Genomic DNA, 22,862 nt, shown 5'->3' with positions numbered 1-22,862 from the left:
GGTTGGTGGCTCTGGTGCCTCGGTGGTGGGAAGTATGAGCTAGCGAATCTATAGCTGTGTTGCAGCATTGTGAGAGTGGAGACTGTCGCATTATTAATACGTAAGATCAGTATTTTGCGATGGCTGTGCACTGTGAGTAAGGACGAACAATGTGCTCGGATGCGTTCGAGATACAGCTGTTGTTATCTCATATCATGAATTGATCGTACACGTCATCGAAACAGAATCTACTTACACCTCTCAACAGTGGTCACCATCCCCACAACGTCTTGATTGTGTCGCCAATTGTTGCTTGGCCAGCTTCCTTCCTCTTCATACGAGCTACCCGCTCTTCGATAAATGTCTGTTCCAGCTGCTTTGCCACACCGGTCTGTGCCCTGATCTCGCCCACAATAGCCATCCTCTCTATCTCGCGCTCTTCGGGCGACAGGCTCTCCAGCTTCTTTTGGTACTCTTCCCGTACTTCCGGCTTGATCTGCTTCCACACGTCGGTATCGTCCATGTTGCCACTCGATTTGCCAATCTCAGCTATCGGCACAGCTGGTTTTCCTGTCGCTGATACGCCGCTCATGGCTTCCGCGACATTCCGTTTCGACAATATGCTTTCGAATTTGGGCACTGGCCGTCCCTCTGCCTTGGCCTTCTCCATTTCCTCCTCTTGTTGTATCATGCGCTGATAGAGTTTATCTGCGTGCATTTGTATCCGCTCGTCTTCTTCTGGCGACCGCTCGTCCATGGTCATGTATCCTAACGCCTTCAAGAACTTTGACTGTATGTCGTAGCAGCGGTTGAACTTGCGCGACTCGCCAATACACATGGTTCCTGCCGACCACCATGATTTGGGATTCTGGAAACACTCGAATTGGTTCATGTATTCAAGCGCACAGTTCTCCATGGCGACTCGTCCAATTGAGGCTTTGCGATCGTTGTAGGCGTCTACGAGGTCTCGTAACTTGTCTTGTTCCGACTTTCCGCGGTTGTTGACGACGTCCTGTGGGGTGTAGGTTTTCCAGAGGTCGGCATATCGGCCATCTTGGAATTGCGATTGCGGTGGCACATATGGCTTCTCGGGATCTGTTTGTGTCTGCGCTTGCGCTTGTGTGGGTGTTGGCGACTCGGCGGGCTTTTCTTTGGGAGCGGAGGGTAATGAAGGTTTCGGGCCAGTGGGCGCTTCTTTTTTGAGGAAGTCGCGGAGAGATGGGTCGAGTTGGTCTTGCCCGCCTGAGCTATTCCCGCTTCCCCAGAGCCAGCCCATAGTTGCGTCGGCGTATAGATTCGTATTCGCGAGGTGAGCAGGTGAAAGTTCCCAAGTTGCGGGGACAGTGAACATGGGTCGGGGGTCCGAGCACCCGATCATGTCTTAGCGCGTTGGCCTCAGATGCGCCCGGGCATAACAACGACTCGATTACGCGACGGCGACGACATCAACTCGGCGAATTGTTACGACACACATTGTTATGGCGCCAGTCGGTATGTTCGTTCTGTTCAAGGATTCATAATCCGAATTTCATACTCACACGTCTCTAGATCGCCGCGAACATCGACAACAGCGCGTGCGCGGTGCTGGGTAAGACACTCGAGAACTCCTGAGACATGCAAACGCTGACTACGACAGGCCTTCATCTGTGCAGGCGTCTTTCGGCTTCAACTTCGGCGCTCTCAGTTCGCAACCGACCAAACAACCCTCTCTCCCATCCCAGCAATCACCGCGACGAACACCAGCCCAGAAGACACCCAGGAGCGCAAATGGCTCGGCACAACGGCAGAGAAGCGCGTCGATTCAGCGTAGTACTGCATCCAAGCGGAAAGCTACACCAAAAGAAAACACGGTAACCCCTCAGTTGGGCAAGAGGAAGCGGGGCTCACCAAATGCGCAACCAGGCGCAGACGACGCGGCAGAGGATGAGCTAAGCCCTGACCGTGAGGACGCCGTGCGCTCTATCGAACAAAGTAGGAGGGTCGTTGGGACGGTTCTACCCATACGTGAAGAACAAGACAATGTACCAGATGAGCTATCCATATTAGAGGAGAGCGCCAGTACTGCACGCGAGACGGTCTTCGCCAAGTCTACCGTCATCAAACGAACGCCTCCACAAGCATCGTCACAAATACGCGCAACCCCTGTAAGTGCCCGACAAAAGACGCCTGCCACCGAGGGTGTTGAGCAAGGGTCAGCTGTATCGCGGCGGTCGACACTACGGCGATCGCGTTCTACGGATCCTGGCCCGGCTACACCCAGCGTGCTTCCAAACGGGCAACCCAGAACTTCTTCCGCTTCACAACTCGGCGCTATTCTCGAGACACCAGCCGCAGCTTCAGTGGACGAAGAGAGCGAAGATGAGCTATCACCGCAGCTCAATGGATCTACACCGCGGGTGGTTGGGAGCGAACCACGGCCGCAGCGAACCGCAGAAGAAGATGTTGAAATGGACGCAGACGAGCTCTCCTCACTCGGCCAACCGACACCAATCCAGCAAACGCCGGTAGCGAATGGTGCGACACCACAACGATTGAGAGAGCAACAGTCTGAAGAGCAAGCCACTCCGCCGCAGCCAGCCAAACGAGGAAGACCGCGCCGGGTAGTGGAGGAACCCAAGGAGGTTGAGGTCCCCGCAACCACGGCGACGAAGCCTGCCAAGCGCGGCAGACCCAGAAAAGAAGTCGCAGTCCAGGAACGCGAACCTCAAGCAGCGCCAGCTGTACGCGAGCCAGAAGTTACAAACAGCGAGGAGCCAACACCGGAAGAAGTGGACGAGGTTCTTGATGATGTCTCCCCTGACCATGAACAAGCATCTATACACTCCCCCAAACCTACACCACGGAATCAGGACGCTGTCGAAATTTCCAGTGTGGATGAAGAGTCGGACGTGTACGAAGAGCCGGAGCCCGAAGAGGCAGAACTCACTCCACGACCCAGAACGAGTAACCCGTCTCCCAAGCAGACACAACGCGCCAAACCTACGTCAGAGAAACCGCCTCGCAAGCGTCAGAAATTCATGGGGCCCAAGCATACAATCTCTGTCATGCGCATCAAGGGCTCTGCCGTCCGAGGCATCACAGTCGCAGATACCACGCGTACCATCTTAGAAGAAACCATCAACCACCGCTTGAGCCGTATGGCCGAAAAGCTACAAGCCTCACAAGACTCCACCCGTCGCAAAGAGTTTCGAAGCGAGATCAACCTCTCACTCTCTTTTAAGGAGAGCCTCAACGAGAAGTTGCTCGACTTGCAGGACGCGAATGATCTCTTGAGCACCAACTTCAAGAAGATCAAATTGTTCAAACGCGACAATGCTGAGCTTCGTAGGGAAATTCTCAGTCTCCAGGACAGCAGGCAAGAGATTGCTATCGAAACGGACGATGTGCAAGCACGATACAACGCCGAGAAGGCCGAGGTAGATGCTAGAAATACCCTCAGTGATGACATGTTCGAGATTGAGGCTGCAATAAAGAACGGTCGAAAAAAGGCACGCAAAGAAGGGAGGGAAGAGGAAGGCCCCAACATCCCCCTTCCTATGCTGCTCCAAATGGTCGGCAATGACGTCACTTCTCGAAGTGGCGGCCTTCTGGCCAATGTAAAGGGCTTTAACGGGCTCTTGGAAAGAGCTGCAGGCTTTTTAGAGGGAAGAGCCTGATTGCACAGCGAATAGCTGGATGAAGTTTCTTGTGTGTACTTTCGGAAAGATACCCGGCATTATCGCCACCTTCGATATGATATTTACCATTCTCATATTCTGCACCCCTTCAATCTCCTAATGTCTGCGGACGCACAACAGCATCTGAAAAGCTGATCATGATGTCTCATATACGAACGGGTGTTATTTGGCAAGGACACCTGGGGTAGTCGCGTGTCGTCTAACATCGGTCAAGCGACTAGTCTGCATATGCCAAGACGCGCCCGCTTTCATGCACGGTTACGCAAAGGTGCATCACCTAAATGATATTGGCGTGCTGGAACTTGCCTGTGCGCATCACAGGGTCCATGGGCTACGGCCTTAACTCCCCAGCCTGCCGGTTTGCTCTCATCTGACAGTTCTACCAAACCTTTGTCCGAGCCATTGTTGCCAGTACCGGCGCTCTTGCCTTTCCAGAAACCAGAAGCCAGGCAGCTCAACCGACGTAATCTCAATCCTGCGTCCTGTATCTATCAGGGAACTCTTTACCAGAAAAAGCAAACATTTGTAAAATTACGTGGTTGAACGTGCGCTTCGTTCTAATCAAGACCCTGTTACATCGCAAAACGGGAACCGGCGGGAATACGTTACACGACAAACTAGCTTGAACCAAACCTGGAACTATCACCAGATATCTGACACAGTTTCTCTCACTACTCCTACAGCAGCTCACCAGATCAACATACCGCCCAATTGACGTCAAGGTGGTTATTCGTCACGGTTCACTTACCAAAACTATGACTCGCGGAAGCATCACCTGCGACACTAGTGTCCCAAAAACACCGACGACGGAGCCAACACCGTCCACGCTGACAACCTCGGCCGATTTCAAGACCCCTAAACCTCCTCTTACCTCGCAGACAACTAAATCTCCACGTAGCCCATCAAGCAAACTCTCGTTTCACGAGCAGCGGCGAAAATCGTTCTTGGAACATCTGAAACGATGGCACTTGAGCCACGAATCGAGTAATTTCTTTCAAGGAAAACTCAGCCTACTACCTTCTGAGCCTGAATACAACGAAAACCTCGAATTGGGTAGAAGTGTAACTTGTATTTTGACAGATTCGAGTTTTACGGACTATAGGAAGACGGTTGCTATTAAGCTTTTTGGACCGCAAAAGGACAGCGTAAACGGCAAGACAAGAGAATTGGGACGGGATATCAAGAGTAGGAGCATGGCTTTACTCAGCAGCGAGATGAAGCTCGCGGGGGACAAGAAAGAGGAGGCATGGCCGTCACCAGAAGCCATATCCGGCTCTTCGAACAGCTACTACAACCTCGTCATCCGCTTCGGCTCAGGATGGCTCTCAGCACGCGACTACTTCAACAGACTCTACTTCCGACACCTCGCTGCCCGCTTGCCAGGCCGGAGTAGCCACTGCGTCGCCAACACAGCCGACTACGTCTTCCGCGTCCGCTCCCAAGCACTTGGCCCACCACCCTCAAAACGAGACACAGTACCCATCCAGCCACTCTTCCACCAATTTCAACGCCTACCCACCGAACTCCAAGAAATGATCCTCATGACCGCCGCCGGACTTACCCGGGACTACGACCTCACCAACGACGCGCGCAGGAACTGTGCCAGAGCATCCGAAAGAGCCATCAGTTTATCAACCCTACTACGCATCTCACGCGGCATTCACGATACTATGCGACCATACATAATGCGCAGCACGACCTTCCATTTCGGCCTCAGCGGAACGACAAACTTCCTCTGGCAATGCGGCCCGACTTGTCGTCCCCACATTAAACGCTTGGCCTTCCATTTCGGGAAGAATGCTTTGCTTCATTGCGTGCGCTGGTTAGCCTCCGATGCGATTTTCGAGTTTCTAGAGCCGCCGCAGCCGAATGGCGGGACTGGGTTACCGCTGTTTTGGCGCTGTCAGTTGAGAGCTCTTGCCAAGGAATTGCATTTACGCGAACTTGTTATTGATGTTGAGGGGATTCCGAAGGCGGATGTTGCTATGGTGGTTAGGGTTATGAGGGAGGCGTTTGGGGGTGTGGAGAGGGTGAAGTTTGTGGAGGGGTCTCCGCCGGGGAAGACGGAGGTCGTGGATATGAAGGATGAACGATTAGCGGATTTGGGCAAGGAGTCTTGGAGGGAGTTGGTCAAGGGGTATATTGCGAGGTATGAGCGTCAGATCGGGTGGCATAATTGGCATTTTAAGATGGATTTGGTGGGCTTGAAGGAGCATGAGCTTAATGCTTTGATGGATAAGGAGGCGGAGTTTTTTGATAGTTGATTGAGGATGAATGCATGATGATGGTGTTATTTCTATGTTTTAGGATTTGGGAAGATACGGAATTCACATCTGGCGAGTTTATAACGAGCTTAACCAACGTTAGAGATACGGCTTCGTGATCTGCTGATGATACCTGCATGTGCGAGAGATGTCGTCAAGCGAGTGATGAATCTTGAAAGAGAAAACCGCATAACTAGATACTAAATTTAATTTAGTCTACGTCACTTCCACTTCCACTTTTCTTTTTCAAGAAATAAACACGCATTGCCTTGGGCATCGTTCCAAAGAAGTGGTGTTCACAGAAGTATTGCTTTGTTTCGGCAGTTGACAGCCAAGGTACTTGCACCTGGGTACGCAAATTGTGACATTGGCGATAGAGGCTTTCAAGGTTCTTCGTGGAAGCCATAGTGGGTACGATACGCGTAACAATTTAAGGTTTCGTCGACACCCAGGCTGTGCCCAATATTGCCCGCTGCCAGCCTCATTCCCGATCCTCCGATGCTTCTCGAGTTCGTGAGGCGACGGGTGGCCACTGCGAGAGGCTAGCGCAACGGGTCCCTGCACGGAAGCAGCGGCAGGCGGAAGGGGAACAACTCTAAATTTCTAGTTCCCGGAATCCTCTTCTTTTGTCTCGACATCGAGAATTTCCGAGAGCATTCGTCCGCATGATGGACGTTTGGCATCCTAGTTCACGCTCATGACGAGTGGCTGCGTTTACTTTGGCTACTCAGACGATCATACGCAAGACGACCTCGGGACTCAACCTTGGAAACTGCGACCCGGCAGCACATGCTACGATACAGCCACATGTCTTCTGCGCGACAATTAACGTCGTTGTTACTATCGCAGAGTCATGCAAGTCGTGCAAGAAGAAGTCATGGACGGCAAAACATGACCTCGTCACTTGCGAGGTTTGTGGGATAGATTGTAAAAGTCAAATGTCATTGGTAATGAGCGCAATTGAGTGTAAACTCCGCAAATGTACGTAAACCTCCTCTCACAAGGTTACCCAAGAGGCCGTCATCTAAAATCCCCACTTGGCAATCTTCTTGTACGACTTGTGCTTGACGCTGGTAGTGCGCTTCGCGACGCTCATGCGCTTCACGACAGCGCTCTCGTCTTCGTCCACATCTACACACCCATCAACATCCTGCGAGGAGCAGAGCGGCGTGAGAGTCTTAGAGCCCATATCGCAGAAGTTTCCATGTGCGTCAACAAAGTCCGGTCCCCAAGACGTGGCAGATTCACAAAGTCCCTTCGCTGAGTGGCTTGCAATGTTGGACACGACAAGTGCCTCGGTCATCCACTGGGGGCGCTCAGAGACACTACGCTTGGCGCCAGGTTGGTCTGAACACGAGTGTTAGAGAAAGTCCCTGCGCGGTAGGTATAAGGGGATGACTGACCAGCGATAGGGCCACTGTCTGGTCCAAAGATCGTGTATGTACATCCTGCGTTGCTGCTCGCGGTGTCGTTGACGTTTTCACCGTACGCGGAGGTATCGAACTTCAGAGAAGCAGCCGCAATATCGTTGGTATGGTCTAGATACGAAGTCAGTGTAGGTATCACATGTGTGCCATGGCCGCAATTTACCTGCATCGATCCAAGTGCACCTGGGGACGTAGTCGCCACCGTCGTCTAGGCGACCCGCTACCTCGACGCTCTCGTACCAGGATTGGCCACAGACTGATCCAATATCGCCAGTCCATGCACCACCGAAAGTGCCGTCGAACTGCGTCACGGTGATCCAGGCAATACATGTCGCGTCATCGTTGTTCGAGATGCTGACGTATTTGGCTCGTTGGCCCCCAACCCCCGCGTCAATGGTGCGGTCGCAAATTCCACCAGAACCGATATCACAGCCATCAGCTTGGCCCTGATATCCGTTTACCTGGGAGAAGGAATAGACCTTGTTGATCGAGCCAGACTAACCTCTTGTTAGCAGCGGATTTTATGTTGTCCATCCTAGGAATTGGCACTCACAAGACTGTCTCCGTCGTTACCAAGGTCGGGTAGACCGGCTGCAGGAGTAAAGAGTGTGTCAGTAAAGATCATGAAGATATTAGTTCTCTTGTAATGCTGTACCTTTGATCCTGACAGTTGCACCCTCTGCTGCTTTCCCTGGGACGTTGGCTTCGAAAAACCCAACCGTAGTCAATGCGTCAGCTACGAGCCCAATAGCTGTGAGAACTGAAGCAGCCATGTTGGAACTTGCGGGAAAGCTGATTATCTGATAGTTATTCAAAACCGTTTCACTGAGAGTGAGAAGTCCGGTTTGTGTGATGACTGCTTGATTCACAGGAAGACTTTTTATATTTCTTCGGCTTGAGCAGTGCTTGTTGCGATCCATGACACTATGGAGCCATGGTGACATTGCTCCGGGACTTCGGCATGCCATCGTAACATGTCTCAAACCGAACAGCAAATCAAGACTTCGTTGACAACATGTGTTCAGCCCCCAACTGTTGCCAATACTTTATCCACGCGAAGTGGAGTTTCGGCTCGTCCACTTTGTCAGCCTGTACGAACAGTAGGTATGCTGCCGATGATATGGCCGACCTCTGATTTGTCGTAGCCTCCTGGGTATCTGATCCTTTTAAGACACTGATGACCACAAATATCAAGACCTTCCCGAATGGTAATTTCGAGTGATGTCGTCTTACCGGTTAGAACAGTAGTCTGCCTGGGAGCTGAAGGATTCCTAGAAAACCGGGGACTAACGACGAAAGTAGGAAAAAGCGACACCGGTACGCCTTGTCATATCCCCGGAAGCGCCGATGGAAAGCAACTAAGATGTGATAGAGGCCGAATTGCCAAGTCCGCGGGACAGTTATAATCCACCTCGCCTACCGACTCAATGCTCAGCAACACCTTTCTCTACCAGCTCCACTTCTTCTTTCGAGACAAGCCACCATGAAGCTCTCACTTGCCCTGATCAGTACTCTGCTTACGAGCTCTCTCGCACTTTCGGTCAAACGACAAAACGATGTACCTTCCTGCGTCAACGGCGATGTTGCCGACAGCAACGGCGGCCCATACGAGGGTGGTATGTAATAGCAACCGCCGGCTTCAGTCCTTTAGGTAAAACGAGCTGACGCCCTACGTTTAGGCGCTGAATGTGAACAAGACTGCTACTTGACTGAACAGGAAGGGGATAGAGTCGATCAGATCTGCAAGGGGTACTGCACTGGAACACCACTGGTGACAGGAACTGTTGTGTACAACTGCTATGGAAGTGGCTGAAGCGTGTATGGAAAGCCTTCTGAGGCGGACTTGTTGGAAACCCATTGTGTCAGAGCATTACATAGATACTTTCACACACCAACCTTGAATGGATGACTTCAACTTAAGCACCGCATAAATGCTTGTCTTCCGGGCGTACATGCTTATCCCTCGTACGTTTATCCAGCATAACTATGTGTCAAGACGTCATGTTCTCGCCAATCTCTGCATGAGATTCGTTCTTTACTATGAGTTCGTGAGGCTCGACCGGCAATACGGCTTACGCCCGAAACTTATCGACGAATGACAAGGCGTATGGTTGAAGCGAGATCCCTACACAAAACGCCCTGCAGAAGATCACCCCGGAATACACCGCGGACGTTGGATCAAAGTGTTGTTGCTTATGGTGGTTAAGGTTAGCTGCCGCCGTGACTAATCGAAGCAGGCACGTGGTGGTTGTGGGGGCTACCCCGAGGCACCCCGTCCGGGGTCTTGGTAAACACCACTACCAAAATCAGACAATGATCGGGACGACCGTGCCACCCAACCCCGCCTCAACGTCGCAACGCTAAGGAAGAATATGTGCGTTGTTATGACCCAGCGATGTCATTTGGGGCGTACATGAGTCGGGTTTTAAGAGAGGACGAATGACGACAGTGCTAAGAGCAGCTGCAACCGACGAATCTACGCGACCAGCGACAGCTTCAGACACTGGAAGCGACAAGGAAACGTTCCGTTCCAACCGATTAGCCGGTGAGATGGTCTGAGCCCTTACATGCAATAAGCCGCAGTGTGACACATGACGAAATGTCCCATGAGTATGCCTTACTCTTGGCAAGAAGCGGATGGCCTTATTATGCAGCGATGTCTGGAGATGGAGTACAAACACCCTAGCCGCCCCCCACGCTCGCATCTACTGAGATCGGACTCGTTCAGAACCGCATCCAGACTTGATAATTCTTGCTGTTTTCGAGACTCTCCCTAAACCTTTTGCTTCAACATTTCCAATGCAGCTCTTCCAAGTCATCAACAGATCGGCGTTTCTAGCCTTGCTTTCTTCTCCCTTCTACGCACATGCACAAGCATCCCAGAACGCAGATGGGCAAGAGCTAAGCCCATATAAGTTTGTGCCCTCCCCATGTATCGGCACAAGTCAACTAACCGTTCGATAGTCAGAACCTGACGCTCCGTTTCTTCAAAGATGGCCACGACGACACATGCAACTACTACGACTCCCGCGACGCCTTGACCTTCACTACGAGTAGTATTCCCATCGTCCCGCACTGTTTCAGTCTTGGAGACCTCTTTGGAGGAAACGCCACGCAAGGCTTTGTGAACCAGACACGGAACCTCGGTTCTGGCAGGTTTGGTAACGAACAAGCGGGTATTTACTGGACGCTTCTCAACGCCGACAAGTACGACAGATCAGCAAATTACTCTCGGGTCCTATACCGCCACCATGTAGTGCAGGCGTATGACGACATATGGAAGGAGGGCCATCTCTCAAATATGATGGCTACCGTCTACGGAGGGGAGGACTGCTCTGAACTCGATCCTAACGATGACCAAAACTTACTGAACTGGTTTGGGTACAGCTGTTGGAGTGCTGATGAGGGTGATTGTGGCAATACACCTTACCCCCTCAATAGTTTCAATCTTGCCTCAGTCGACCAGAGGTCAGACCGCAAGTGCTGGTTGCATTCGGAACTGGGCGCTGCTGTGCATGGATTCTCGTCTTCTCGGGCGATAATGGGAGCTTTCGCGAGTGTATCTCTAGCTGTCTGGCTGGCCTTGTAAGGTATATGGATGTTGATAGGAGAATTTGTATACCTAGATATTGAAAAACTCAAACTCAAGCGCAAAACAAAGTGATTAGGGCAGAAAGTGAGCACACGGCATAGTAACTGTGTCACGAACAGGGCTGGAGTGTTTTTACCCGCGCGGATTCAAAGATTCGGTCAAAATGTTGCGGGGTGACAAGGAACCGTGATGAAGGTAAGAAGTTCGCAATGTCATTACGCCTATGTATGCCCAGCCTTTTGAACCCAGTGTCCAAACGCCAGCAGAAGAAGAAAAACAAGTAGACAAGACAGATCTGCCGCTGCCCACATCATACGCCATGACTATGCAAAAAGGCCCAACTTGGGGGTAAAACGCCATAACTATACAGCACCACGTTCCCACCATCTACCCACTCCCGTGACTCCTCAACTTCCGCCCAGCCGCAAGACCCGGACCAACGCTATTACCGAAATTCGTAATATTCTCCCTATCACCACGGTCGCCAGCAACGCCAACCGTCTTCCTCGTCATCTTTTTCATCGGAAGCTTACTTGTATCATCGCCATTGGTTCGCGCCTTCTTATTCGGAGGGCCGCCGTTCAGCGAATCGCAAGAAGACTGGGATGCGAGATGGGGAAGTGGCTGAGTATGAGCTTCCTGCGCCACCACGTTAACATCTAGCTCCCGCAGGGAAGAAGGGTTGCCTGTGGGGAGGTGCGAGATGGTGTGGGCGTGCGCACTGATGGAGTGCGAGAAAATGGGCTTCTTGCTTGTGTCGGCGAATATGTCGGTTGGCGAGGAGAGGTTGAGCGTTCCTGTGGCGTCGTCGAAGATGGGTTGCTTCGAAGGGCTGCGTGTGGTGGTGTCGACGGGTGCGGGGCGGTCTCGAAGACGGGAAAGTATGTTCTCGTGTGCTTCGGTGCGTGGGAGGGTGGAGGGGATGGTGTAGGAGACGCGCTGGGGTGTTTCGCCAGTGGGGTTGTATTCGATCAGGTTCTGGGACCCGACGACCTCGCGAAGCTCGTGCAGTGGTGCACGAATATCCGCATCTGCAGCAAGCGCTGGTAAGGTGTCTTTCAGTGTGTTTGCTTGTGCTGACATGTCCGATTCAAGAGACTGAACGCGATCGAATGAAGTGGATAGATGATCACCGATGCTAGAGTATGAGGCTGCCACTGTTGACGACAAAGCAGCCAGCGATGCTGTATGGGCGGTGTGGTGGGTGTTGTTCTGTTCGCGGATGCGGGCTACGATGTCATCCAAGGATTGGAGCTGAGTGTCCAGGTGTGCCATCTGGGCCTCAACAGTCTTGACAGTGCTCTCGTGGACCGATGTGGTCGTGTCCTTGATCGAAGTGGAATGCTGGGTCGCGGCTGCAAAGTCTGACTTGATCTTGGTCTTGACGGCATCTCTTGACTTGGACACACCCGCCAGGATGTCTCTAGACTTATCTGACCATGCAATAACGCCATCAGCATAAGCATCTTGCTTCGTCTCGAATGCGGCGTTGGCAGCATTCATTTCCTCTCGTACAGCCGAGAGCTTCTCGTCTAACCTCTTTTCTTGCGCGTCGGCGTTTGCGTTGATGATGGCGGTAAGCTGTGAGAGCAGTTGTTGGCGGTCTTCGGCCGACTTCTGTTTCTCCTCGTTCACGACCTTCTCGAGTTGGCCCTGAGATGTCTTGTTCGCCTCGACCAAGGCCGCGTTGGCCTCCACGACCTGTTGGTGTAGTCGCTCGTTCTCGATTTGCTGGTCGTTCAGATCCTTGACTAGATCGTCAAAAGTGGTCTTGAAGTCGCGGCCTAGCCCCGCATAGGACGCGTGGACTTGCGTGTGGAAGGCGTCGAGTTCTGTGATGATGTTCGCAGAAATTGTCTCCGCCGCTGCTGAGAGCTCATCGAGGCCTGCGCCGATCTTCGTCTTGACGTCCTCTCGAAGAGTTCTGATCTCCTCCAGAACTTCATTCATGTGGTCGCGCGCTTGAGCCGTCTGTCCGTTGACCTCTTGTTCGGAAGTTTGGTATGCCTCCATCTTCTCCTGTAAGAAGGACTGCGAGGCGCCAAGCTGCTCAAGCTCATCCCTGACAAAAGCTTGCATACGTTCCGAAATCGCGTTCATCAGCTGTTCCTGTTGTTGCTGAAGCTCCTCTATCCGGTCCTCGACCATACGGGTAGTATCGACAACCTGGGTTTGGGAGGAATTCCAATTCCGTCGGTTCTGCGATTGGAGTTCTGATTTCCGTCGAATCTTCGACCGTAAACCGTCGATTGCTGATGTGGTCTTGCCGAGTGTAGAAATCATCTCTTTCCCAACCTCTGCGAGCTCTTGCTCAGTCTTCTGATGCGCCTTTCGCAGTTCCGCCTCTTCGGTAAGGTTTTGGCGCGTGTGCTCCAAAACAATCTCAGTCTTTTCTAGGATGCCCTTGGTGCCTTCCAAAGCTAGCTGAGTTTGTTCGTTGTCTTTCTTCAAGGTCTGGAAATTTGTCGTGAGTTTGAACAGATCCTCCACCTTGTTGCGCAGGTTGACCTCCATGGTCTCAAGGCGGTCGCGTTGTTCCTCGCTAAGGATTCGTCTCGATTCGCTGACTGTTGTGATCTCCTCGTAATTCTCCTGTGTAAGATAGACACCGTTGCGCTGCCGGGTCGCTATTAATTCGCTCTTTAGCTTCTCGATTTCGGCTGTGTACTCCTTGAGCAGGGTCTTCTTGTTGATGGCTTGGTTCATTTGCGGCTTGTTGCGGATGTTCTTCGCGCGGAATGCGTAGTCGAGGGTGGATATCGTCTCTTCGAGGTTGCTCTTCGCTGGCGACAAGGTCGCAATGATGCACGTCTTTGTTCGACCGCCCAACGAGTCTTGCAGTAGGCGGGTGAGTTTTGACTCTCGGTACGGGATATGTGAGCTGCGTTCGACGAGTGCGTTAATAACGCGACCCAGTGTTAGCAAACTCTTGTTGATAAGACCAGCCTCTGCTGCGCGCTTGTTTTCAGCACCACTGCGCTGGATGTTCTCACTACCCGCAAGATCGACGAGGTTGAGCTTTCCGGCGCTCAGGTATTCCTGGCCGTCTTCTGTTGTTCGCTTAATGTAGACGGTAATGGTGAAGACGGTATGACTTCGCGAACTGAGGTCGTTGCACTTGGTCGCAGCTACTTGTCGCTTGTGGCTGCCGTTGCGCAGCATTGTGATACCCTCGGCAGCAGTCTTGAGATGGCACTCCTCCATACCCTGGACCATCGTGGTGGTGGATCCCTTCTTGCTGTTGTCATCGTAGATCTTGAGCTTGGTCGCATCGTCTGGTGAAAGCAAATCGCGGAGTTCTTCGTTGTAAAGTTCGATGAAAGAGCATTTGACCGAGTTTTCGATCTCGTCAGTCTCGAGGCGTTGGAAGAGCGCGTACAAGACGCGTGGTATGATACCGGCGGCGTCTGGCAGAGGGAGGACGTTGGAGATGTCACCAGTCATGGTGTAGGTCTTTCCTGTGCCGGTCTGACCGTATGCGAAGATTGTGCAGTTAAAGCCATCGACAACCTAGATGGTTATTAGCAGAAGAAGATGGTTCTCTTCCGTTCCAACTCACTTCGTCCAGAATAGGCGCCACAACTTCGTCGTACATCATGGCCTGGTCGGCTGCGGGAGAAAAGACCTTGTCGAACTGATATGTCTTGTTGCTCAGCGCACTTGGGCCCATGGACAGGTCTACAGCTGTGCCCCTGATTCCGTTGGTCGACACCACGACGCCGCTGTTCTCGCGCACTTCGCGGTCATTGCGCCCTCTACACCGGACGACCACGTTGATGTTTGTCTCTTCTCCTCCCTCGCTCTCGAAGTCTATTTTGCGCTTCAGGGGCGATGACCGTGGAGCTCGCGCCGAGGAAGCTACTGATTCTGCTCTCGATGAGCGGCCGTCCATGGCGGGTGTCGCTGAACGGCCACGCGCCAGATGGGGCGGGCGCGTCGTGGGGGGTCGCATGCTCGTGGTATTCCGCTTGACCGGCGGTCCTGGCCGCGGGAGTCCAGACATGGCGACGTTCGGGGGGTGGTGAAGGCGGATATGCGGGTTAGGGTGACATGCGTCTGGTGTTGCGGAACCTGCACCAAGGTAAACAGTCAGTAAACACGTTCATGCAGGGATCCTGCTTAGCTCAGGAGCACAGACCACATGCTATCAGCCATCGCGAACACGGCGCGCTACGTCAATGCACCTGGGCATGCATGCACATCTCCATCCATATCTCCGCATACATCAGGTCTTCATGCCCTGATCACTGAATCGATGCAATACATCCAAATGATATATCATTAGCTTCATCCTGTGCAAAACCTTGCAGCTCCTAGTCAACCAACTACCTGCCTGCGCGTCTGCCCCGCCACCCCTCATTCACCGCGATCGTGTTGCGGTTTGTACTTCATTCATTAAAACGTTGCCACAACGTCAACTATTGTATCGATTTACATTGGCTTCCTTGATCTTTGTTCTTGTGTTTGGGGCTGCACGGATAGACCCGGCGCTTTGTCCTCGTGGACACTGCACGCGCCTATGAGCTCCCTGCTATCCACGAGCTAGGCAGCACATCGACTGACAGACACACTGCAACAACTTACTCCACTCATACACTTATCATATACTCACCATGGAAGACGGCATCATGCAGCTACAGCCTGGGCGCAGTGTAGGCTTCATGAGTCCGTTTCGACCATCGTTCCCAGTTACCAAGCTGACTGAGACACAGCCCTCGGTTGTTCACTCCACGAGGTCTTGACAACGATCAAAGCCGAAGTCAAGGCTTTCCCACGCTTCCAACTCTACCACGACGAACTACGACCCATATCATCACCCGTACAAGTCGTCCTCCCTGACAACGGTCTGCGGCTACAGTTCGACGGCCCCGACCAGCGCCTGCGTCTCATCGAAGTGCTCGATTTCGCAAAGGCCAAGTTGGTATACAAGGACATCGACGTGTACAAGCCTGGTGAAGGAGGCTTCTCGGGCGGCGTGTCAGGCCCCAGGTTTCGACATGTCTACGACAAGTTACTGGGACCGACATATGGTGGAGAGTACATACCCCCGAAATCCGAAGAGCCAAACGCGAGCGGCACATACAATCTATCGTATCCAGGGATAGCGTTCAACTTCCCAGTTCAGCACTCCGCCTACTCTCCAAAGAAGGACTTCATCTCGCTTCTGTCCTCATCAGCTACTGGGTCTGCAACATCCATGGCGGTCTTCAACGGCGAGTCGTGGCAAAAAGCCCGTGCAACACTGTTCACTGCAATACCGCCGAATCCGAGATCCTTGGCCCTAGGCAAAGCAAAAGATGGTGGCCCAGACGAGATCGAGACGGTCAAGGTACACGGAGAGGGTAGGATAGAGCTCGTCCGGCGCTCGAGTCCTCCATTCTGGATCATTCTGAGCGAGACAACGCCTCAGGATTTGATAATGGAGCTTGGTGCCCCAGACTCCATCTACCGCAAGAACGATCATCGCCTATCAATACACAAGGATCGGAGGACGAGCGACGCGTCAGATCTCTCGCCTGGTGGTCTCACTCCAGACGATGACTCAGACCACGGCTCGGTCGTCAGAAGCGACGACGAAGATGCTTGGGAAGATGATGATGAGGCCGCACTGGAAGCTCAGGAGCGAGAAGTCGCAGCGGCTGAGCACTTCTACAACTACTATCACCATGGCTTTGACATTCTCATCTCGCAACCTACGCAGATCTCCCCACCTTCTCCTACTGCGGAGAGACACGAGTCGGAACTACATGCGCAGGGAGAGCTCAGCGCGCAACCCCTAAACCACCTCACTGCAATCAAGATCATATTTCACGGTAACGTGCCTGGTTCGTACCAGTTTAACCGGCACAGGCGAAGCAGATGGACACTCGAGCACGTACCCTCAGCCATGTACCGCGATCCCCTTAGTTCGGAGATGGGCTTTGGAGACATTTCCGGTAGGCTGAAGGAAGTCTTCAAGCCATACTACGACAATGAAGAGCAGGAGAGGTTACAGCAACGCGGCATGGCCCTGAACAGAGGCTGGGGCGACAGCCCTGGTAGTAGCTGCGAACTTCTTGGAGGATGGGAAGAGAGTTCGGGGAAGAAGAGCAAGTTTGCGAATGCTGGTAGTGTATTGATGGAGGGCGCGGCGGATGTTGGCAATGTTGAGCTATTTGGGTTTCCGGGCATGGTGTTTGAAGTGCTGAAGAACGGAGCTGTGAGCTCGTTGACCGTGTATTGATACGATATGAGTGTCGCTGCTGGTGCCTACAGGTATGGAAGGCGTTGTGGCCGTGCACATATGGTGAGGGTTTCCAGTACTATAGAGCTAAATGTAGCAACTCATCACATACATTGTTCCCTGAATTTTATCATTTCGACAGCGGTGTTAATACTTAGCAGAGCATCAATGACCCGACGCTATCTCCGTGTCATCGCCGATGTCGGCCGAACCATCACCGAGCCCATCTATGGATCCAAAAATATTGGAACTCTAACACTTCCCCGCCGATTCGCCCGCCCATGATGCTATTATGCTAACCCCAACACGCATCCTCCGCGCATCATGGTCAAACACCCTCCGACTGCCTAAATCTAGTTTTCCGCCGCGACCGTTAGCGTCAACGAACCCAACCTACCTGCGACGATGCACCGATGACCTGTATTCGTGGCAGGCGAGCCCCGGACGCGTTTTACGTTATGGACACCTGGAGAAGCGGTTGAATGGACAGAATGGCGAGGCGGAAGGCAATGCGCCAAAAGAGACCTTCACTTTGCATGATGGACCGCCATACGCCAATGGTCCATTGCACATTGGGCATGCCTTGAATAAGATCACCAAGGACATCATCTGCAGGCACGAGGTCGGGCAAGGGAAGAAGGTGTCATATATACCTGGCTGGGACTGCCATGGTCTACCCATTGAGATCAAGGCTCTCCAGGCGCAAAAGAAGGATGCGGCGCAAGCCGACCCAGTAAGCGTGCGTGACGCTGCGCGCGAACTGGCGACTCGGACGATTGAAGAACAGAAGCGCGGCTTCAAGGAATGGGCTGTCATGGGTGACTGGGACAACGCATATCAGACGATGGAGCGAGGCTTTGAGATCAGACAGCTGGAAGTGTTCAAGAGCATGTTTGAGAAGGGCTTGATTTACAGGCAGTTCAAGCCCGTCTACTGGAGCCCGAGTTCGAGAACAGCGCTCGCGGAAGCCGAGTTGGAGTACGATGAGGGTCACAAGAGCTTAGCTGCTTTTGTGCGATACCCAGTACATATTTCGGAGGCTTTGAAGAACGGGGCTTTGAAGAACGGGGCTTTGAAGGAGGTAGACCGTGAAGTTAGCGTAGCCATCTGGACGACCACACCTTGGACTCTGCCCGCAAACAAGGCGATCGCAGTTCACAAGGACATGCACTACTGCGTAGTCAAGGATGCTGAGAAGGATGGTGAGCTGATCCTGGTCGCAGCTTCACGAGTGGCGGAGTACGAGAAAATTCTTGAGCGGAAGCTCGAAGTAGTCATTGCAGACGTGCGTGGTGCAGATCTTGCCGGTCAAGTTCAGTACGAGAATCCGTTCCAAAAGGCAAATGGGCTTCAGCCGATAATCCATGCCGACTTCGTCACCGACTCCTCAGGTACTGGACTGGTCCATCTCGCTCCTGGACATGGTATGGACGACTATAACGTCTGCATGGCTCTCGACGTTCCAGCTTTCGCCCCCATAGACGATGCTGGCGCCTTCACCAAGGACGCGTTTCCTGAACAGCCCGAGCTTCTGGAAGGTCTACCTGTCGCTGATACCAAGAAGTCGGGTAGCAATGCTGTATGCAACTATCTCCAGACGCTGGACATGCTTCGGGGCAAGCAAAACTACCGCCACAAATATCCCATCGACTGGAGAACGAAGGAACCTGTCATCACGCGCGCTACTGAACAGTGGTTCGCCAACGTAGAAGGTATCAAGGACGCGTCGATGAAAGCAATTGCCGACGTCAACTTCATGCCTGAGACAGGTCGAAGTCGTCTAGAAAGCTTCATTCAGGGACGTAGCCAATGGTGTATCTCGCGACAGCGTGCTTGGGGTGTCCCTATCCCCGCCCTGTACAAGGTCGAGGGCGACACACTGAAAGCGACCATGGACTCTGAAACTATCGACCATATCATCGAGGTAATCAAAGAACGTGGCATCAACGCCTGGTGGACGGACTCGCAGGACGATCCAGCTTGGAAGCCGAAGCATCTTACCGGAACATACGTACGCGGTAGAGATACTATGGACGTCTGGTTCGATAGTGGCACCAGTTGGAAGCTCCTTCCGCAGCGAAAAGACAAGCCTGTTGCCGATGTATACCTTGAAGGCACTGACCAACACCGCGGCTGGTTCCAGTCATCACTCCTTACCCACGTCGCAACCCAGCCTTACTCTACAGAGACCGTCAAAGCACCATACAAGACTCTGATCACCCATGGCTTCACGCTCGACTCCGACGGCCGCAAGATGAGCAAATCTCTCGGCAACGTCATCTCTCCATCGCAGATTATGTCCGGCGAACTTCTCCCACCCGTAAAGCGGAAGAAACAAAAAGGCGTCAAGCAAGACCCGGCAGCTAAGCACGCACCGACATACGATGCCATGGGCGCCGATGCACTCCGCCTCTGGGCCGCAAGCAGCGACTATACACGCGATGTCACAATCGGGCAGCCCGTCCTAATGTCCGTAAACCAAGCTCTCCACAAATACCGCGTCACCTTCAAATGGCTGCTAGGCATCTTCTCGCTTCCATCGTGCCCACCACCCTTCACCTCTCTTAACGAGCTTACACCCACCATCGCCGAGTTCAGCGAACTTACTGACCGCCTCGCCGTTCACCGACTGGTACAGGTCAGCGCAGAAGTACACAACCACTTTGGCAGATACGAGTTCTTCAAAGGCGTCAACGCGATCAACAAGTACATTTCCATGGATCTGAGCGCTTTCTACTTCGAAACACTCAAAGATCGCGTGTACACTGGTGACACCAAGGACTGCGAGACACTTCAGCGCGTTTTGGGTCTCATTTTCTATGAGCTGTTGCAGATGCTCGCTCCAGTCTGTCCGTTGCTTGTTGAAGAAGTATGGGATCACGTTCCTGCTGAGCTCAAGGAGAAGAGTGCCCATCCTGCACGCGCGGTCTGGTCGCCTCTTCCCGCGCTCGCGGCGTCTGAATCTGCTAGTCTGGAGGCCATGAGCGAGACAACTAGCACGCTGGGCGCAGCCATCAAGATCGCACAAGAGCGCCTCCGTGCCGAGAAGAAGATCGGTTCAAGTCTCGAGAGCGCAGCGACGGTTTACCTACCAGAAGCCACCAACGCCGAAAACTTCTACTCCGAGTTCTCCAAGTGCATGCATCCTACGATTCTCACGCCAACAGATCTCGAGACTCAATTGGCTGGCCTCTTCGTCATCAGCGAAGTCAACCTTTGGACACCGACTGTCTCATGTTTTGCGAACAACGTTTTCATTGCGGAGGATCCGGATACGATGAAGAAGAAGTCGTTGTGGTGGGAGGAGGAAGCGCTTTCGAGCGACGCGGGAGTGTTGGGGAAGGCGAAGGTGCTCGTGCATCCGCCTAGTGGGGAGAAGTGTCCGAGGTGTTGGCGCTTTGTCAAGGAGGAGAAGGAGGAGGTTTGTGGGAGATGTAGGGATGTGGTCTCGCTGCAGGGTGGGGCGTAGATGTGGATGTAGCTGCGGAGCTGCCTTGTACAATATTGTAACATTTACAATTCATCGATCGCTGCATATGTGTGGGTGCTGTCTGAAGCGGCTCATAGATCTCACTTCTACTCTGAAGTCATTGATATATGCTGATGTAGAGCGATCTGAGAATAATTAGAACACTGGGCGACAAGCGCTTCGTAGCAGTGAACGAAAAGACAATCAGTCACAACATGGTCTCGCTACGCGCCTACTTCTTTCCAACCCTTCTCTTTGCGACCCTTGATTAAACGCAGTAATGTCTCATGTTGCTTCCGGTATGGCACTTGAGTACAGCCAAAGCATCTCAAGCCCTCACCAGTCTTTAATCCAACGCGTCAGCTCCTGCTTGCTCCACAAGTTCTGTGAAATCCGAGCCACAATTTGGACATGTGAGGCCGTTTTCATCTCTATGCCATTCTTTGTGACACTCGTGACAAAAGAGCAACCCGCTATGGCCAGCTACCAATTGCCTGTTTGCATCCAACCCGAGCGTTTCTCTCCATGAGGATCCAATGGCAGGATTGTCGTTTGACGGATTCTCACTACCCTCCGATGAGCCCCAGACTGACGGGGCTGGGTTCTCTTCTCCAAGAGCTGACCGTGATTCAAAATCCGACACCGTCGGATTGTATGGCAATTGAGGAACAGCAGGCTTGGCTGGAGAGGGTTTGTTTCGACTTCCAATGGCTTTCGAGAGTCTCTGTCGCCATGATCGCCTTTCTTTAGTGTTCACAACTTCCGTAGGGCGGCTGTCTGGATTCATGCGTGGCCGCTGGTTGGACTGGTCGGACTGAATAGAAGTTTGAGCGCCTGTACTCCTTATACTTGGTGCATAATAAAGTGGAAGATCAGTGGGCGTGACAGAAGCTCCAGAGTTTGTACGCGCGATACTCAATGCGAGATTTCGATCGCGGGCTGAACCCGCTGTACTTGCCGCGGAATTCGGACGGGAGAATGCATCCGGGTACATCGGCGCTCCAGATAATGGCACATGGTCGTGTGATCCAAAGGGTTGATTGGGGTTTGATGGTCTGTCAGGACTAGTGTTTTCTGCGAACTGGCTCTCAAAAGAGGCTCGCGAATAGTGCGAGCGTCCCCGGTCCAACTCACGTTTTCGAAGCGGTTCTCCTGGTATCTCTGGATATGTGTGGGACTCTCTACGGAAAGGTGAGAAGAGCTTTGCAGTGATACGGCCAGTTCGTTCTGCAAGAGACATAGGAGGCTTTCGCATGGAGGGAGGTTTCGGGGATGGGATAGTGGGTTCCTTGAACATAGCCTCTGGGTCTGAAGTCTGCGGAGTCGACAGATATGATGTATAATCTGATGGTCCGGGTGCCCCAACCGGGTTAGTGTCTCGCCGCGCCCATGGTCTGTCGCTCGGTCGCCCTAGGTCGATTGCCCCACTGCGATCCCAACCTACAGCCTTTGAGTCTCTTTCACTCATCGGTTCCTCGCCGATAGCCACATTTGGGGTCATTAGCTCGCTCTTCGAGCTGTCCGCCTCTTGTTCACTATACATTGCCGACCGGGCATCTTTGAGCTTTGGCGTGATCTGATCCCATGAAGTATCTACTTCTTCTTGGATACCTTCGCTCGAACCCAATGCCGGTGTCTTGTCCTGCTGGGTGTACTGATCGTTCTCTGCGGCTCGCAAAAGACGCATTCTCCGACTGAAACTACCAGTCCTACTGACTGACGCTTCCGATATAGATTCATGATTTGAAGGATCCGAAGCTACCCTGGTTGAGCCTTCGCTGGACAGTGCCGGTACACCTTGCCGTGCGGCGTTTGAAGATGTATCGTTCTCTTCCAAAGTGGCCATATAGTCCGTTTGGGGTATGGCGAATAGTGCGAGTTGCTCAAGATGTAGTGCGAGATGAGACTTCAATCTACTTGCATGCTGACCACACAATGTGCACGTCCCCGAATGCGCATTGGATGGACGCTGGAATCCACGGTGCAAATTAAGAAGCTGTGTCTCATCAAGAGGCTCAGAATGGATTGTATGCATATGATCCAGGAAGTCCTTTATGTCGGCAAAAGACTGATGAGACTCTGTGTTACAGAACCATTCCACACGATGGGTCCGGGATTCATGAAGAAACCAGTCATCAAGGTTATCGAAGAAGTACTCGTGTAGTTGGCAGTCTGAGTAAGTACAGATGTACGGCTGGAGGTCGGAGAGGACATGCTTCCTTGGGCGCGCG

The 22,862-nt window shown here is 52.7% G+C and overlaps 5 protein-coding genes across 5 annotated transcripts; 3 read left to right on the top strand and 2 right to left on the bottom strand.

The window, feature by feature from the left end:
- Window positions 1-250: 250 nt before the first annotated feature.
- On the bottom strand, window positions 251-1,330 carry J4E90_006518 (uncharacterized protein; the record flags this gene model as incomplete). The annotated part of the gene is made up of 1 exon (XM_051436063.1): window positions 251-1,330. One exon carries the CDS (start codon window positions 1,328-1,330, stop codon window positions 251-253), a length of 1,080 nt encoding a protein of 359 aa, XP_051289857.1.
- A 127-nt stretch (window positions 1,331-1,457) lies between these two features.
- J4E90_006517 (uncharacterized protein) lies at window positions 1,458-3,635 on the top strand (the record flags this gene model as incomplete). The annotated part of the gene is made up of 3 exons (XM_051436062.1): window positions 1,458-1,470; window positions 1,528-1,567; window positions 1,616-3,635. 3 exons carry the CDS (start codon window positions 1,458-1,460, stop codon window positions 3,633-3,635), a joined length of 2,073 nt encoding a protein of 690 aa, XP_051289856.1.
- Window positions 3,636-4,617: 982 nt separating this feature from the next.
- On the top strand, window positions 4,618-5,920 carry J4E90_006516 (uncharacterized protein; the record flags this gene model as incomplete). Its single annotated transcript, XM_051436061.1, has 2 exons — window positions 4,618-4,640; window positions 4,759-5,920. The coding sequence occupies 2 exons, from the start codon at window positions 4,618-4,620 to the stop codon at window positions 5,918-5,920; spliced, it is 1,185 nt and encodes a 394-aa protein (XP_051289855.1).
- A 1,024-nt stretch (window positions 5,921-6,944) lies between these two features.
- On the bottom strand, window positions 6,945-8,120 carry J4E90_006515 (uncharacterized protein; the record flags this gene model as incomplete). Its single annotated transcript, XM_051436060.1, has 5 exons — window positions 6,945-7,267; window positions 7,324-7,458; window positions 7,511-7,844; window positions 7,901-7,938; window positions 8,003-8,120. 5 exons carry the CDS (start codon window positions 8,118-8,120, stop codon window positions 6,945-6,947), a joined length of 948 nt encoding a protein of 315 aa, XP_051289854.1.
- Window positions 8,121-15,552: 7,432 nt separating this feature from the next.
- On the top strand, window positions 15,553-20,631 carry J4E90_006514 (uncharacterized protein; the record flags this gene model as incomplete). The annotated part of the gene is made up of 3 exons (XM_051436059.1): window positions 15,553-15,604; window positions 15,652-17,138; window positions 17,596-20,631. The coding sequence occupies 3 exons, from the start codon at window positions 15,553-15,555 to the stop codon at window positions 20,629-20,631; spliced, it is 4,575 nt and encodes a 1,524-aa protein (XP_051289853.1).
- Window positions 20,632-22,862: the final 2,231 nt, after the last annotated feature.

The sequence above is a fragment of the Alternaria incomplexa genome (genome assembly GCF_024043165.1).
Source record: "Alternaria incomplexa strain BMP 0042 chromosome Unknown scaffold_9, whole genome shotgun sequence".
Lineage (NCBI taxonomy): Eukaryota > Fungi > Ascomycota > Dothideomycetes > Pleosporales > Pleosporaceae > Alternaria > Alternaria incomplexa.
This window is presented reverse-complemented; position numbering and strand designations above follow the sequence as displayed.